Below are 18,064 nucleotides of genomic sequence, written 5' to 3'. Positions count from 1 at the left end.
CAGGCCTGTTGGCAACAAATTACCTCAGCTTTCATTTGCTTCACAACATTTTTATTTCAACATCATTTTTGAAGGATATTTTCCTGAGCTAAGATTCTAGATTGTGTCTTATTTTCTCTTATCACTTTAAAGGTGCCATTACATTATCTTCTAACATTCATCATTTCCGTGAGGAAGTCCACTGTCATTTTTACTGTTGTTCCCTTGAAAGTAATGCATCTTTTTTTTCCCCCTCCTGGCTGCTTTTAAGAGTTTCTCTGCCTTAGGTTTTCTGCAGTTTTACTCTGCTGTGCCTACCTGTGGTTTGCTTTGTGTCTCTCTTGCTTGAGGTTCTTTGAGCTTCTGGAATATTGGAATTGATGTTCAGAAGTTCTGAAAAATGCTCATTCAATATTTTTTAATATGGATTTTTATCACATTACCTTTCTGAAACTATAATTATATATGTGATAGACTTTCTGAATGTGTCCTATATATTTTTTATGCTGTGCATATTTTCTTTTGGTGTTTCTTGGCAGTTGGCCTGTCTTCCAGCAATAATTCCCGAGCTTCTGATGTGTCTATTCTGCATTGAGACCACCCTTGTGGTTAATTCCAGACCCTGTAATTTTCAAGTTTGACAAAGTCCATGGACTTATGTAACTGTGATTCTTTTTTGAAGTATTGCATCTTTTCATTCATTCTATCCATCTTGCCCTCATCTTATGTAACATATAAGTTGTGGTTCCTCAAAGTCCCTGTGAGCCTTCCTCCATGTCTGAATCCTAAATGATGCTGTCTCTGCTTATGGCTAAATTAATGCAGCTTCACTAGGTTTCTTTTAGTTAGTGTTTACCATCTTTATTTTCTGTTAATTTACTTTAACCTTTCTGTGATCTTATTCTTAAAATAAGTAAGAAAGTTGGCTTTCTTTGTAAATCCATACATGATAATGTCTAGATTGTGGGGTTGTATTTTGCTGCTTCTTTATATGATTAATCACTTTAATTCTAATTAAATTTAATTGAATATTCAACACTGCATAAAAAGAATACTAGAGGTTCTGCATGCTATAGGCTTGAAAGATTCTTTTTGGGCAGACAAATTAAAGGGCTGATCACTTCTATACAATTGGGGATTTAGCTGGGCTGTGGCTATGTTTTCAGTCTCTTTTTGACCCTCACTTTCTACGCATGGTCCTTGATGCCTCCCAGCTGGAAGCCTGGCAGGTCTCAGATACCCTGCCTTGTGTCTGCATTCCTGCCTGGCATCTTGCCTAGGCCTCTAACTGGCACTCAGGAAGCCTCTGCCTGTCATCTGTCTGGAGGATGTGGAGGAGATGGGTGATCTTGAGGTGGGTCCTTTCCATGCGTGGGTTTTCAGATGGCCATCAGAGGCTGCTAGACACTGTCCCCTGACTTTAGAAGCCATCAGCCTCTATAGCTTTCCAGATCATACGCAGTTTGACACTTCACTTAGAGCCTCTCAAACTTCCAGTTTCTCCTCCACACCCACATAACTGCTGAAAGCTTTGCTGGTGCCTCTCTGTCCCTGAGCCATGTCTGATTCTCAGCCTGCAGACAGAATTGGTAACTTTCCCCCAGTGGAGAGGTGAGACAAAAACCTGCAGGCAATGTCTGCTAATTTTCCAACCGAGCTGATTCCCTGAATGTCAGTTCATTGAGTCCCTGTGCTCCCCAGCTCCCCTTTACTGTGACTCTAAGGCATTGGTTTAGTCTTTCAGTTGACACAGTGGTAGCACTGCTCTACCAAATTTACAGCTGCTTACACAGAAGTGACAACCACGAGATTATTTTTAAAACTCCCATTGGAAAGACGAATCCTTTGGTCCCAAATGCATAGTAACCCCTGGGACTTTTTGCTTCAATATTTCCAATGGTTATCTTCTGTATAATGTAACATTTCCCCCTCAAACACTGGTCGTAGCCTGCCATGGGTACCCTCTTGGAAGCCACTGCAGGAAAAGAAAAGCTTGGACCTAGATTCTTCCTAGAGGATATTGAGGAAGGAGAGACTCTTTGTAGCATAGGCTTTCGTGAAGTGCAAAAGGTGGGCTCCACTGTACACTGGAGTGGAAGGGAAGAGTCAGGTGGCAGTCTGACCCTGGACTGTTTCCCTTATTCTGTTATCCTGGCAGTCCACTAATTTCTCTTGGTCTATGTTCCTTGCAATGTGAAATAAGTTTTCTGTGATCCCCAAACCCTTCTCATCCAGTGCCAGCAGTGCTGCCACACTTGGACACTGGGAGCCATGACCTGGATCTTGTTCTAGAAGAGAAGTGTGGCTTTCTGGCTGCCGTGTCAAGTAGACAACTGTCCTCAGAGATTATTTCATTAGTGCTGTAGCAGAATGAAAATGAGGACTTGGGACAAGGGCTGAGGAGAGACCAGGGCTTACCTTCCTGTCTCCTTCCAGCTCTGAGGGCTGAGAAGCTGCAGTTTGTGAGTCCTGAAGGTGGACAGGAACACCGCCTCCCCAGCCCCTGTGCTTCGGGGGACACCGACAACCCCAAGGAGCCATGGAAGGTGAGCTGCGGAACCGGAGGGGAGTGAGGACCCAGCAGCATAGCCAGAGGGGCTGTGCCAGCTCATCCGCTCACCCTGACCTAGTTTAAGACCATCACTGTGGTGGCATCTGCTGCAGAGAGGGGAACACAACACATAAACACAAACTGGAGGAGGAAAACAGTGCTATTTGGGTCAGGACTCAGATAAAGAAATAGAAAGTTCTCCCTATGGGTTTTAGCCCATTTTGTTTTCCACTTTTGTATTTGAGCCATGTCCTAATTCCTTCTTGTTACAAGCTAGTGAGGGTGTTGGAGCACAGATGACAAAGACTCGACTGCAAGTGCATTAATTCCATCTGAGACAGAGGCTAAGGAAGTGTCTGGCCTTGTGTCTTCCGGTGGGAATTGATGACCCACTGACTGGCTCTGTTTGGAGTGGAGGCCTGGAGCCTTGGAAGGCTGTTAGAGCTGGACTCGACATTGAACTTGGTCCTTTAATTTAGTGGTTTGTTGTTTGCTTTGGGTTTTGTTAAGAATTCACATGGAAGTCTGAATCTCCACCCACCTTCTTAGCTGGGATAAAGGAGATGTGATCCTGAAACCAGGAAACAAGGGCAAGTATTCTGGTCAAGGCCCAGACAGGTCAGGGAAACAAGTGAGCTTGCAGAGCAGGTCACTGACTCTCCTGGCAAGTGCTTTGTAAATTAGCAAACTTGAGGGCTGCACATGCATAGCACACTGCTAAGTGTGTCGCTAAGAGCTGGAAGCAGGAAGCTCTGCACGATTGCTACCCGCCTTTCATACCGTGTGCCAGATGCCGATCTTCACACACAGCCCCACCCGGCTCTCCCCGCCTCCCAGGAGCACAGTGGCTGGAGTCTTGGAGACTTTATTTCCCAGACTGTACAAGTGCAGGTGAGTCCCTATCTGTGGTCTCCTCTGTGATGTCTCCGTGTCCTCGACACCTTGCTTTCTTCCAGTGGGAAGCTTGGATGAGGTGACCCCAGGGTCTTGCCCAGACCTGTCGCTCTGGATAAGGGAACTTGAGGCCAGGTGAGTGTGCCCCGTGTGTGCTGACTTGGGAGATGGCTCCACCAGCCACCCTGCGGGCTCTCTAGCTGCCTTTCTCCCTCAGGCCACCCGGCACCTCTTCTTTCTCTGGCCAGTTTCGCTATCATGAGCCAAGCCTGGGGCTGAGGCTCCCATGCAGGAGTGCCGCAAGGACAGCGCACTGTTTCAGTCACCACCCCAGGCATCACCAAGGTGCCCCACCTGTCGGCAGGCAAGTCCATGCTGCGATTCTGCGGGCCGCTTCATCCACAGTCACACGTTTCACAACTGCATTGCTGTACACATTAGCATCTCTCCCCCTTTCAATCGTGAAAGAAATTAAAACCATTGTGTGACTCCCCTGAAGGTCCCACCTCCACTGCGCCTTTGCTAGCCAGTGCATAAGGAGGACTCGCATCCACGATTCCCCCACAGTCTGGGGCTTTGTTTCGAAGGCTCAGAGGGAGCAAGCCTCAGAGCTCCCCCAGGGCTAGGGACAGTTTCTGTTCTCCCCAACCACCGTGGAAATCCTCTCGACTCACAGGGCATGGTGTACAGTGCGGAGTATCAGTCCCACCAGAAAGCTTAAAAGCAAGTCCTGAAATGCTCGAATGGTTTTGAAGCAACTCCTGTGTTGCAGAATAGATACTGAAACGCGGAATGCTTACCGGCGTACAGAAATATCCTGAGTCTCCAAAAGTAAAATTCACATTACAACGTCTCACATGTCCAGTCAAAAACTACTAGCCACACAAAGAAGGTGATAAAAGAAGACCCATAATGGAAACCGTCAGTCAATCAAAGAGACCCAGAAATGACATTGACAGTAGTTAGCAGTTGAGGACACTCAAACAGTTGCTCTAAGTGGACTTCTATACTCAAAAGGCAGGAGGAAAGATTGAACAAGTGAGTCAAAGCTTCTAATCGAATATCAAGAAATGAAAAGAGTATCAAGAGATGAAAACCAGTGATGAAAACCAGTGTCAAAGATAAAAAAATTGGTTGACACTAATGACAGATTAAACATTGCAAAAGAAAAGATTGGCAACCCTTATCTTCACCATGCAGTAAACTAAAATCCAAGTGGATTAAAGATCTAAATATTAAAAAGGAGTCACTAAATTTGCTGAAAGATAAGTTAGGCAGAACTCTTGAAGACATTGGCATAGGAAAAGACTTTATGAACAAATCCTCAGTAACACAGGAACTAGCACAAAGAATCAAAAACTGGGACCTCATCTTATTAAAAAGCTTCTGCACCACAAAAGAAACCACCAACAGAACTAAGGAAAACTAGCAAAGAATCAAAAACTGGGACCTCATCTTATTAAAAAGCTTCTGCACCACAAAAGAAACCACCAACAGAACTAAAAGACAACCTATAGTATGGGAAAAAATTTTTACCAGCTGCTCCTCAGACAAAGGACTATTATCTAGAATATGTAAAGAACTAAAAAAAATCAGCCCCCCCCAAATATAAAGACCCAATTCAAAAATGGACATCTGAAATGAACAGACATTTCTCATACAAAGAAGTAAAAGCAAATAAATATATGAAAAAATGTTCCACATCTCTGGTCATTCAAGAGATGCAGATGAAAACAACACTGAGATTCTACCTCATCCCAAAAAGAATGGCTGCTATCAAGAAATCACACAATAACAAATGTTGGCGGGATGTGGGGAGAAAGGAACCCTTCTCCATTGTTGGTGGGAGTGCAGACTGGTGCAACCACTATGGAAATCAATATGGAGACACCTCAAAGAGCTGGGACTAGAGGTTCCACTTGACCCAGACATCCCTGTGCTGGGTATCTTTCCAAAAGAACTAAAAGAATCATATCACAGTGATATATGCACACCCATGTTTATAGCGGCACAGTTTGTAATAGCTAAGACTTGGAAACAACACATTTGCCCATCAGTTGGAAACTGGATAAAGAAGACGTGGTTTGTCTATAAAATGGAATACTACTCAGTCATAAAGAATGAGAAATTAGATTCATTCATAGGAAAATGGATACATATTGAGGATATACTCCTAAGTGAAATAAATAAGTCACACATATAAATACTGAATAGTTTCTCTTGTGTGAAAAACTATAATGGTACATAAGATCCTAATGATATAATCGACAATGTGAAATAGGAAGTAAAGCACTAAAGGGGGAAGTAGGAAGGGTAGGGGAAAGGAAATAGGGAAAAGAAAAAAAATGAAAAAATGGAAACAAAGTATTTGTAAATAAGGAAGGGAGGAGGGGGTGAAGGGAGGGCAGGGACAAGGGGAAAAAATGAGAACCAAGACCTGTCATGTAAAGGTACAAGATCCCCGTGATGAATGTAACTGTACTGTGTACCTAAAATGTACCAATAAACTCAATGAGGAAAAAAAAAAGAGAAAAGATTGGCAAACTTGAAAACATAGAAATGGAACAGCTGAAACTATCCAAACTGAAACTCAGTGATTTAAAATAGGCTGGGAAATGATTAGAGTGTCAGTGAGACATTTAACTGGGATCTCCAAAATAGGTGAGAGGACTTTTAAAAAAAATTGGAGATTTAATAGAAGAAAACTTTTAAGCTTGAAAACAACTATAAACACACAAATCCAAGAAGCCCAGTAAAATCCAAGCACAGAAACCACGAAGAACAAGACGTGAAGGTGGTTTCATAATTGCATTCACGTCTGAGGACTGCTGCAATGAACGACTGCAATTAGACCAGGTGCTTATATAACGGAGAGCTACCTTTCGTAGTTCTGGAGGCCAGAAGTCCAAGATCAGGATGTCCCCAGGGCCACACTCTCCCTGAGGGCTTCAGTGCAAGGCTGCTTCCTTCCTCTTCCTAGACCCAGTGTTCACCACAATCCTTCATGTTCCTGGACTGATTTCTACCTCCATCAGGCCATGGCATTCTCTCAGATTTCTCTCATTTCTACGGTCACCAGATCAGGATCCAATCTAATCCAGTAGAGCCTCATTTTAATGTGATTACATCAGCAAAGACCTTATTTCCAAATAAGGCCGCATTCACAGGTACCAGAGGACAGGAGTTGGATGTATTATTTTGTGGCAACACAATTTTACCAGGTATAATCATGTTGCTTAAAACCAGTGATTAAAAGACAATCACAGAAACTGTCAGATGGGTTAAAAATATGTGCATTATGTACAGAAGAAGGAAGACAAGGACCACATCTCATTTTTCATTGGAAACTCTGCAAACCAAAGCAACAACAGAAAAAGGACAATGGAACAACATCTCTAAATTATTGAAAGAAAAAGTCGTCAACCTAAAATTTTGTACCCAACAAATTCTGTTAGATGAACAAAGATGGGGCAAGACTTTCTTGGGTTACAAAAGCAAAAAGTATCCATTACCGGCAAAACTCCACTACAGGAGATGTTAAAACTTCAGAGTAGAAGGAACAGGATACTAATGGAAATATGAATCAAAGAATTAAGAACACTAGAAATGTTAACGACGGGGGTAAATAAAAAGTAATTCTTCTTGCTATTTGAATATCCATATAAATTAACTGACAAAAGCAAAGATAAAGCTATGTTATGGAGTCTATAACAAGGATAGAAAAAGCAATATGATAATAATAGCATAATGAGCAGGAGGAAGGGGACACAAATAAAATTTTAAGGCATTTACTGTATATGAAGAGGCAATATTAATTGAAGTAGGCAATGAGAAGTTAAAGATCTTTACTATAAGCCTCAAAGCAACCACTTAAATATTACAACAAAGAGGTATAGCTAATAAGCCAACAAAGAAAAGCGATGCGAATCAGACAAAAGTTCATTATTTTAAAAGAAGGGAGAAAACATTAAAAGGCACAAGAACAATAAGTAAAGTATGTTAGCTTTCCACAGCTGTGACAAAAACCTAATATTAACAATGTGAAAGGAGGTTTACTTTGGCTCAGTCTCAGAGGTTCCAGTCCATGGTCAGCTGGCTCCCCTGCTCTCAGGGTTGTGGGGAGGAACAGTTCCATGGTCCTTCCCCAAGAGCACCTGGTCTCCCTGTCACTCGCTTGCTCTGCTCAGATCACAGTTGTTGCCTAAGCTGTTGCCTCCTGACACTGCACATGCCTGCCTTTCCCTGAGAGAGCACTGTTTCTGCAGGGCCAGCCACAGGGGTCATTTCCAAGACTCTGTGCTTCTCCTCTGTACAGATCTCTGGAAGTCAGGAGGCCATGGATTACAGGCTCAGAACCAGCCCTCCCTCAGCCTCCTTTCCCTCCCCAAGTGATTTCAACTGGTTGCACAGCCTCAGACGTCATCTCTATGCTGGTGTTTTTTCATTCTCAGATTGCTTACTAACTTCAGACCCATACCACAAGCTAACCTTTTCCACACCTCCACTGGGATGCCTTAGAAGGCTTCTAGTTGGTTGTGGGAAAACGGAATGGTTTCATTCACTCATCTCCACCCTAGACCTGCTCCTTCCCACTGTCCATACCATTGCTCAGGCTAAAGAAGAAGTGTGGACTCTCCCCGTTGCCTGTGTGTTCAACAGAATACGTTGTCCTTAGAAGAAGGTCCTCCCTGCCTGGATCTGCCCACCTGGCAGAATCCTCTGTCCAGGACTCTCCTCCTGCATCCCTGGTCCCCACTGATCTTTCTGTTTTCCAGTCCTCCCTGACCTGGGCCATTTCTACTTCCAGATCCTTTTATTTGCAAAGATTTTCCTTCAAGCACCTGCCCCCATGGGTCTGCTCCTAACACACTGCCACCTGCAGGTCACTGCAAGCTGAGGTCCTTCTGTTCCCCAGTCACCACCTGGAGAGGGCAGGGGCCTCCCCTGACCCACTGGCCGAGATGGCCTCGAACACAATTCCACAGCTCCTGACCTCGTCCTATTCATCTTTGTATCATCCATCAGGACCTGAAACCAGCTCTCATGTGTATGGCTTATGGTTTCAAGTCCCCGTCTTGAATACAACTTTCTGTAGGCCAGGGAATGAAGGTGTTTGCTGTCTTTCTCAACGTACTTGATGTGACAGGTATCTGGAAAACAACTATTATTGCTACAGTTGCAAGGAGATAGAGGTGTGCACATTTTCCATACATTTCAATCATAATATTCCCATTTCTGGGGAAATGATGATGAGGTTTTTTACCTCCCAAGCTCTATTAGAGCTCCTAATTTACTTTGCAGCACTTATAAATGATCTTCTGAAATAAGGAAAAGACTGAGGAGACACAGGTAGTTTGCAGCACTGAACTGTAGATTTTTATTAGGACAAGCATTTCCCATAGCTATAAGCAAAGAGTTCAATTCCTCAAGCGAATGCACTTCTCCCTCCACAGAACACTGAGAGAAAGCCCCTTCCACACATCCAGGCTCCACGGAGCAGTGATTCGTCCAGGCTGCACCTGTGCGTGTTGTAAGGCACTGAAGGGCAGGTGACACTTAAGTGGACAGGATGCAGAGGAGGGTCCCGAGTCTCCCATCCCTGGCCAGCCGTCTCCCATGGCAGTCCCCAGGGTCCCAGGGGGGAATACACCGTACTCTTTCAATCTGTTTAGAACCCAAGTGACTCAGAAAATTTCACAGTATTATTCCCACCCTAACATATCTGATGACAACATACTTTTTATCAACTTGCCAATGCACTTCCTGAAAATTAAACCTCAATAAACCCCGATTTGTTATCAATGCACTTGAAAGAGCCATAGATGTGAATCACAGAAGCATCAGCCCATTTAGGGGGAGCGTTTTTACTGGAACCTGCAGAGGTTACCGTGCCAGGAGAAGTTACTTCTTAATACCCAGGGGACAGGAAACCCCCGTGCCCCCGAGGCCACAGTAGCCATCCGGGTTCTTGCTCAGGTACTGCTGGTGGTAGTCTTCCGCGTAGTAGAAAGTCTGTCCCTCCCGGATGTCGGTAGTGATCCCACCGAAGCCGTGCTCCGACAGTCCCTGTGGAGAGAGAGACCTCACGCTCTGGTGCTGGACACGGACCTCCCGGAGGAGGAGGAGGGCGGGCAGCCGTGGTGGGCAGCGGATGGTGGCCAGGTTGTGCACTGGCTCTGCCCTTCACAGTGGGCGACTTGCGGGGGCACTGTTCTTTCTCGGCCTTCATGAGCCAGGTCTTGAAGTCGGGTGTGAAACAGGGTTTTGACCCTGTATTTTTCTCCACCCGCTGCCACTGCTGCCCGGCTGTGGGGGGGTCCTGGCTGGACCTGCAGTTGTCTGGGAGCCCCTCCCCCGTGGGACAGCGGGCACAGGGGACTCCTGACTTCCCACGAGGAAGGACGGGCTCCCTGTCAGGACCCAGCGGGGCAGGGACAGGCAGGGACTGCAGCCTGGCAGGGGCCGCCCCTCTGCCCTCAGTCAGGGACAGGCCCGGCCCACTCCCAGGCTGCACAGAGGGGAGCGGCGCCCCTGCTCCATGTCCTGCGAGCGGGTCCCGTGGGGTCTGCTCTGAGCTCGGATCCAAGGAGGCCAAGGAGCCAGGTCGGGGGAGGACGTGGCCTGTGGGCCTGTGTCAGCGCCCCGCCCTCCGTGACCAGTTAGGTCCTGGTGGCGCCTGTGTTGATGGCAACAGAGGTGGGGGAGGGGAGCACAGGTATTTGGGGCCCCCCCGAGATGGATGAGGAAGTAGGGCTGCTCCCATGGGTCAGTGCTCCTGCCGCTTTGGGGTGGCAGCTGCACCCTGGCTCTGGCTTCTTATAAGCTGGGAGTGTGGGAGCCAAAGCCGAGACCCAGCTGCAGGCTCTGTGCATCTGCAGTCAGGACTCCACCCTGCCAGGCAGGCACAGAAAACCCCAGGCCACCGCTCAGCATGGTTATCTGCTTCCAGACCCTCCTGAGAACTTCAGACTTTCCACTGAGTCTCCTTAGAGAGAGGCAGATTCTCAGTCTTATAGCCACGCAGCCCAGAATGGCAAGGGATGTGTCCTCACCAAAGTGGGCGGTTGAACCAGACTGGGGAAGAAGCCAGTTTTCTAGTAGGGTTAGAGTGGGAATGAGGAGCCATCCGAATGTCGGTTTGACAACTTCTTTTTGTAAACTAGCGATTGTTGAGGGCTGACCAAAGGCCACACTCCATGTGGAGACTTCACACGTATTAAGTTTAGCCTCATAACAGCCCTAGGAAGGAAGTCCTGTTATTGTCACCCATGTTTAAAAGTGTGTGTCAGGTGCCGTGCCTGATACCCAAGGTACCTGAGGTCCTTACCCAAGGTTCTCAACGGGCCCTGGGGCTGTTGCAGCAGAATGCCTGGGGACCTCATTTCCCAAGTTCAGCTGCCGGCTGTGGCCCACTTCAGCTTCCACCAATGAGAGAAGCCCACGTGGAACCTGGCAGCTAGGTGCGGGGTGGGGAGTGGGGCTGTTACCTGCAAGGTGCCAGGGTGAGGTGGGTGCAGGTGTCTGCAGAGAGCTGCTCCTGGCCACCTCCTGGAGTCACTTCACCTGAGCTGTGAGCAGTTGGTCACCAGACAATGGGTTCTGGTGGTTTCTGTAACTTCTTGGGATCCTGAAATCTAATAGTGCTCTTCCCTGCCTTTCATTCTAACAGTCCTTGCAATGATCCTGGAGACACCAAATTCCCTTTATAAAAAGCCCACCCTTCTCGGAAGACCTCGGTCGATTTGTTGACCTGGCACTTGCTATCAGAATTGTGTTCGGGAAACAGAACCTCAGCCAAGATAAGGACTGGAGATGGCCGACACACATATACCCCAGAGTCAGTGTACAGGGGCGACGCGTGGTGATGCAAGTCCTGCGGTCACTGTGGGGACACGGTGGCTGTGAGAATACAATCTTGTGGAGAAAATGACCAGCATGAGGCCTGTGGGCATGCAGACCGCCCTGACAGCCAATAGCTTGCAAAGAAGAAAAATCACCAAGTTCAGGAATTGACATTCGAGGTCCGTGGCAAGTTCAGAGAACCGAAGAACTTCATGATTGATGGAAAGAATCGCTTCCCTCCAGCCGCTGTGTCCGAATACCAAAGAAAGGCTGGATCCGGAGGGCTCCAGCTTTAGGATGCCTGGAAGCTCGGGGTATGGCGCTCAACCTCAGAGCCCCTCGCCCAGTTTGTTAGGCTGCCATGCTGCCCACAGTGACACCGCCCCTGCACCCGGGAGCCTTCCGTCTTGCATGGGGGCTTCCCGTCTGGAATCCAACCGCTTCCCCGCTGTGACCCTCAGCCTCTTCCAGCCTCCTTCCGGGGAGGGGGCAGGTTCCTCAGGCGGCCCCAGGTCTCCACCCACATATCTGCTCGTCCTGAAAGTGGCCAGCCCCGGGACCCCTCCTCACACCTGCCCGCCTGACTCCCTTCCTTCACGAATGGCTGGAATGGCTGTCCCTGTATGAACACGGCGGGCGTCCTGTGCCAGGACTACTCCAGCTCTGTGAATCAGGCTGCAGGAAGTGGCTCCCACTGGTGGGCAGAGCCCTAGGGGAGCCGCGGAGAGGTCGCTGGCGGATACCTGCAGTACCAGCCTCTGCCACCAGATGGCAGTCACTTCACTCATCAAGACCTCAGACTGGGAGGAACCTGACAGCACAGGGGCTGCCCAGGATACTGCGCCCCTGGCAGGGTCCTGTAAGCCACCTCCCGGGTGAGGACCGTTCCTGCGGGAAGACTGCCCATGCTGGGCCCCTGCGGCTGTGCCCTTCCTAGTTCCGTGCTTAGGGACAGGGCTGCAGACCTGCCCAGCTCCGGGTTCCGTGAGCTTTGTGCTTCTGCCCACACACGTGCTGTCCCCACCAGGCACTGTGGGAAGCCAGCACCCGGAAAGCCGAGCAGGCGGGGGCACCAAAGGGCAATCGGTGAGCACCCACGAGAACAGGGCGCTAGGGGTGTGTGTGCACACACTCACCTGTTAGCACATACTACATGGGTGTGCATACGCGTGCCTGAGGACACTGCGTGATACACAGTCAGCCCTCACCGTGGATTGACCTATGTGCACCTCTCGCTTCTTAGAAACTGTGTCATAAAGAAGAAACTCAAAGGCATGCGAGTGGTTCTTAGCATTCTGGGGCGGGGTGATCTAGGGCTCCCTTGAGAATCCAGAGAACATCAGGGGTGCTCTTCCACGGAAACTCACAATCTAATCTGCTTCTAACTCCCAAGGGTTCTGCGACCCTCTGCTGTACAATCACAACCCCAGATTCAAGGTCCTTAGTCAGGGCTGCCAAGACCCTGCAGCTGCCTCTACCCAGGCTGGGGAAACCTGCAGGCTCATCCCGTCAGTGGGGAGCATTTTCAAGACAGATGACCTTAATTATGATCATAGTTTGAAGGCCCTTGGAGCAATGAGAAACAGCAGGTAAAGTCAGAGAGAGACAGAGAGAGAGAGAGAGAGAGAGAGAGAGAGAGATTCTAATCTGGTAAGGCTCCTATTTATGCAAATGAGAAGTTGGAGCAAGTGAATCCTCCTCCACCCACTGAAAGAATTCTGCTTACGTGTTGGGTTTTTGTGTTGTGATTTCTAAAATGTATACATGTATTTATTTTTTTACCATCTCGTTCTAGTGGCATGAGATTTGTTTCCAAGAACAGAAGCCCAGCCTATGACACAAAGCCCATGGGATACTGGGGTTAGACTTCTAAGGGCCCAGCCTGAAATTCCAGGTCCTCTCTAGAGGTAGAGGTGCAGATGCTATTCCCCAGTCTGCCCCAGGGGTAACTGAGAGCTTGTATTGGGCGGGGCTTCCAGTGGTCCCTGATCTTTCCCTTCTGAGTGCAGACCACTGCAGTTCCTTCCAGATCCACTTCTATCAAACTCCATGCTGTGCTTCTGACTTGTGCACTCACATGTGAGCATGTGCACACACACACACACACACACACACACACACCATGCAGGCTTAAGAAATTCAGCCAACATCAATGATCGAGTCAGCAGTGTCTGTCCATGTGCAGTTTCCAGCTGACCAGATTGCCATCCATGAAAATTTCTGGGAAAGGGTATGAAATAACTGTCACAGCTTTTCAATAAAACCACTAGGAAGAAAACCATCATCTCTTCCGAGTTGAGCAGAGGCTCCTGAGTGTTTGGTTTAGTGCAGCGCGGAGCAGGTTGGGTAGGAGCCAGGGAACAAGCAGGTTTGCCTGCCCTCGGTGGCTCTGCAGCCCCAGGAACCCCAGAGGCTCAGGAGCTTCTGGCTCTGAAGAACAGAATTGTCCCCCATGAGCCAATCCACCTCCGCTGGGACATGCAAGAAGGCCGAGTTCCAGCAAGCAGAAGCTCCCTCCACCAGCGTGACAATGACAGGACAGTGCTTGAAGGGGACAGTGCCCTTACAAGGTGCTGTCACAGCGGGCACTGACCCTTCCCAGCCTTGGGACTGGAGGGGAGGAAAGAAGAAAAAGAGGTGACACAATTAGACCTAATGTGGTCCATTTAAAAGACCTGCTTATGCAAATGACAGCCTCGGAACAGAAGGTCTGGCTTCTTAGGAGGGCTGTGGCATTTCTAGGGCTCTGTCCCTCCCCAGACTGCAGTTTCATCAAGCAGTTAATGGCTGTTGTTATGGATTCCTCTGTGTCCCCTGCACCCTCAGAGGTAAATCACAGTGTCTTCTGACCCCGGAGAGGAGAGCTCGCTTGGTTTGCAGCAAAGCTGCTGGCTGAGTTTTGTCTCTGTTGGTGGGGGTGGGGGTCCGCTTGTTCTGTGGACCAGCGAAGCTCCAGAGTTCCTCCTGGCCCTTGTTCACAGCGCAGAATCCAAAACTTTCTCCAGACCCACAGGGTTGGAATTAGCATGTTATAAGGATCTCTGTGTATTACAGAATGAGATCCTCTGCCCTAGAGGACAAGTGTGGCACTCACCAAAATCCCTTGCCTTCCCCTTCAAGTCAGGCTGCCCACATTACCTTCTCTGGCCCTGGCCGATAAGCTATGTGTGGAAGTGACTTCTATGGTTTCTGGGCAGAGGCTGTGAAGTCAACACAGCTTTGATGCTTTTCTCCCTTTGCCGAGGGGCCCAACAGTGTTGTTCCTGGCCAGACCAGCCTACGCCAGTAGCGAGACTTCTCTGCAAGTACCTTTCTGACTCGTCAGCTTCCCTTGACTGACCTCGTTACTGTGATGGCAAGGGGGCTGTGTGCCAAAGACTGTGCCAGACAGCAGTGAAACAGACACTGAAGATAGCCCTGGCCTCCCTTCTGCTGGGGAGACAGGACTCCTTGGCCACGAGCACCTACTGCTTCAGGCACGGGGTGTTCCCGAGGTCTGGAGATGAACAGGGAACGCCTGGAGGGAACGAAATTAGGAAAGGCTCCTCTGCTGGGAAGAAACACCTTGGAGGAGGTGGGCCTTAAACATGGGGTGGTGGTTCTCAGGGCAGAAAGGGTCTGTGCTGGGCAGAGGGACCTCCGCGACCTGAGTGCCTGGCACACGAGGAGGGCTGGAAGGAGCGGAGGGGAGAGGCGAGCAGACCCTGGCACCATCACAAGTAAACTGGAACCATGGGGGCCAGGGAGGTGCCCAGTGAGCAGGGGGCTATGAGGCAGAAGAGGGAGGCAGAGGCAGAAGGAGTTTATGTCTGTTTCTGTGCGGCCCGTGCGGGCTTTGCTCTTCCACTGTCTGGCAGTCACCGTGGCACAGAGGGCACTTCCTGGGCCCCTCCTCCTCTCCGCCTGCCTCCCCATCCGCACCAGGCCGGGCCTGGCTGGGCTGCTGCCCTGGCCTGTGACTTCCCACTCAGGCCAGAGATGTGGCCCAGTGTCGGATGGCTGAGAAGTGGCACCTCCCGTGGGCTCTGGCTCAGACAGTGCACCCTCCACCTTGGGATGTTTTACACCAATCATGCATTCAAGGACCTCTGGTTTCTCTTGATTTGATTCTTCTTTTCAGATCTGCTGGTTGTGAAAAAGAATTCAAATGACTTTTCCTTCATGAGTTTTCCTTTCATGGCTTCAAGTTGCAGGAAGAATGAATGTCTTTTCTCTCTCTCTCTTCTCTGTGTGTATCTCTGAGGGTTATAATCTGCTTTTTCATATCTTCAATCAATTAACAGCAACCTCTGTTTTTATTATATTCTTAGCATTTAGTACACAAAGGAAACCACTTTTCACTTTTCAGAAAAGCCAAGGACACTGGGTTTCACCTTGGGGATGAAATGCAGATTTCATTAAAAGGAAAGATCCTTCATTCCAATAGGTTGAATAGAAAATAATTTAAAGCAACATACCAGCTGCTTAAGTTCAAAACAGTGAATTCAGTAAGGCCAAGGAGCTTTGCAGAACTCCATAATTCTCATTTATGTATGAATCTTGGCAACTCAAGGCTGCTGGGAAGGAGATCGGTGCTGATTTGAACAGTATACAGAGTGGCCAGCTATGCTGGTGTGCCCGGGTCTGGGCCAGAGCATCTCAGGATGCAGGATTTTCAGCGAGGACAGCCTCAGGCAAACTGGGCTTGCCTGTCACTCTAACTGTGAAGAGTTAAAGAAAGTTATGTCTCATACATTATAAGCACTGGGAAATCTGTTTCACCTATCTGAGATTCAGTTTCCTCAACTGTAAAATAAGGTTAAAGCAGAAAGATGCCCTTCCTGTTAAACCATCTGCCTTCCAGAGCCTTTTCTAAACCAGGATCCTTTTTCTAGATAAGCAATTTATTGAGATATAGTTCACCTACCATAAGTGATACCCTTTTAAAGTCTGCAAGCTAGTGGATTTTAGCATTGCTATAGTTTGGATCTGGACTATCTCCCGAAGGCTTATGTGGTGAACGTTTGTCCTCTAGCCCATGGAGATACTGTTGGGGGTGGCATAATCTTTAAAGAGAGAGCCTGGTAGAAGGCAGGTAGGTCACTGGGGGCGGTGTGACTTTAAAAGCAATATTAGGATGCCAACCCTTTCCTCTCTCTGTTTCCCATCTGCCATGGGATGAACCATTTCCTCTGCCATGTGCTCCCACCATGATGTGCTCCCTCACCACAGGCCCAAAGCAATCAGCCAACTGACCCTGAGCTAAACCCTCAGAAATCATGAGCCCAAGTAAACTTTTTCTCTTTTTAAGTTGGTTGTCTCAGGTACTTTTTCACAGTGGTGCAAAGCTAAAAGAGTACATTCTCAAGAGTTGAGCAGCCATCACCATTTTCTGACTGTTCTTTTTTTCTGCCCATTTCTTGGGTGAGATCATCTCCATTGACTTATCTACAAGTTCACACCTTCTTTCTTCTGTCAACTCAGCTCTTCTAGGGAAGTTTTTTATTTAAGATTACACATTTGGATTTTTACATAGTTCTACCTAGTTTCAGAATTTCTATTTATTTGTTTTGTCTTATAATGTCTATCTTCTTGTTGTTAATCTTTCTTTAGGGAGATATTGTTTTCGTATTTTCTTTCAAGTCCTCAAATATGGTTTCCCTTATTTTTTTCAGCATATTTATAATAGCCAGTTTGAAGTCTTTGTCTGCTAAGTTGTCCTTTATTTCCTTGTTTCACAGTTTTTCTTGAAAAATTGGACATTTAAAAAAATGTAATGTAGCAACTCTAAAATCTGATTATGCTCCCTTACAGCAAGTTGTAAATGTTATTTCTTATTGCTGTTCCCTTGTTAAGTGACTTTCTTGGGCTCATTCTGAAAGGTTTGTATCCCTTTCTAGGCACAGTTACTAAGTCCCTGTTTCACCAGATAGTGATCAGGCAGAGTTCCTTAAATGCCTTGCAGCTGTACATGTTCTGCCTGTTGCTAAGTGGCCTCTGTGTAATCGGAGCTCACATGCCCTCAATGCTATAATGGTTTTCAACTCAGCCTTATCTTTGGCTCTTTGCTTGCCTTAGGTCAATGAAATGGGGTACAATATGGAGGAAGCACTCGCCCTCTGCTTCTGAGGGCTCAGTGAATGTAACTGACAGCAAGCAGATCTGTAGGAGAAGGTGTATGGATTTACTCAGCACGCTCATGGGAGCCATGCCAAATGTGAAACTCAAAGAGGAGGTAAGATGGGTGAAGTTTCAATACCCTCTTCAAAGGGGAGAGGATAATGGGGGGCTGCCAGGCAATTTTAGAGGGATAGTGAATGATTGTGGGGGAAATGAATGAGCCCAAAGAGCAGACAGGGCCTGGGACAAAGTTCCTCTCAGCTCTGGAGGAGAGGGAGCAGCGGGTAGAAATTCCCTGAGAGCAGAGTTGTCTTATTTCACAGATGAAGTCTCCCAGCCCACCTCTCACACTGCCCTCAGAAGCACAGATGAAAGTCTGTCTGGCTGAAGCATTCATCTCTTCTCTCTTGGTCCATTTTCCTTTGATGAGGTTCCTAAGAAGGGAGCTTAAGAGATTTGTTTCTTTGGGAGGAAGTTTCCTCGGTGAGATAAGGAAAGTTCAGAGAGAACCCCAGTCCTGTGGCTGGGGGTGACAGCAACAGAAGGTTAGAAGGTTAGAAGGTTGGTCCTGAGGCCACATCTGTGCCTCTCAGTTCCTTCTACTCAAAAGCACTCAGCATGCTAAAGTACCATACTTTGGTGTTTCATTTTCTGAGCCTCAAACAGGCTTTCTCAGGAATATATATATATATATATATA

At 47.8% G+C, this 18,064-nt stretch overlaps 1 protein-coding gene across 7 annotated transcripts in view; it reads right to left on the bottom strand.

Annotated features, from left to right (window-relative positions):
- Positions 1 to 8,774: 8,774 nt before the first annotated feature.
- Positions 8,775 to 18,064, bottom strand: part of Msra (methionine sulfoxide reductase A) — a 335,029-nt gene continuing 325,739 nt past the window's right edge. For all 7 annotated transcript variants that reach the window (XM_010622959.3, XM_010622951.3, XM_010622970.3 and 4 more), the window contains one exon: positions 8,775 to 9,490. In XM_010622959.3, the coding sequence (XP_010621261.1) occupies positions 9,326 to 9,490 (165 nt within the window). In that variant the 3' untranslated portion in view covers positions 8,775 to 9,325. The remainder of the gene's footprint in view (positions 9,491 to 18,064) is intronic.

The sequence above is a fragment of the Fukomys damarensis genome, unplaced genomic scaffold (assembly GCF_012274545.1).
Source record: "Fukomys damarensis isolate Sample0158 unplaced genomic scaffold, DMR_v1.0_HiC HiC_scaffold_18, whole genome shotgun sequence".
NCBI classification, from domain to species: Eukaryota; Metazoa; Chordata; class Mammalia; order Rodentia; family Bathyergidae; genus Fukomys; species Fukomys damarensis.
Note: the sequence above shows the minus strand (reverse complement) of the source record. Positions and strands in the feature narration are given on the sequence as shown.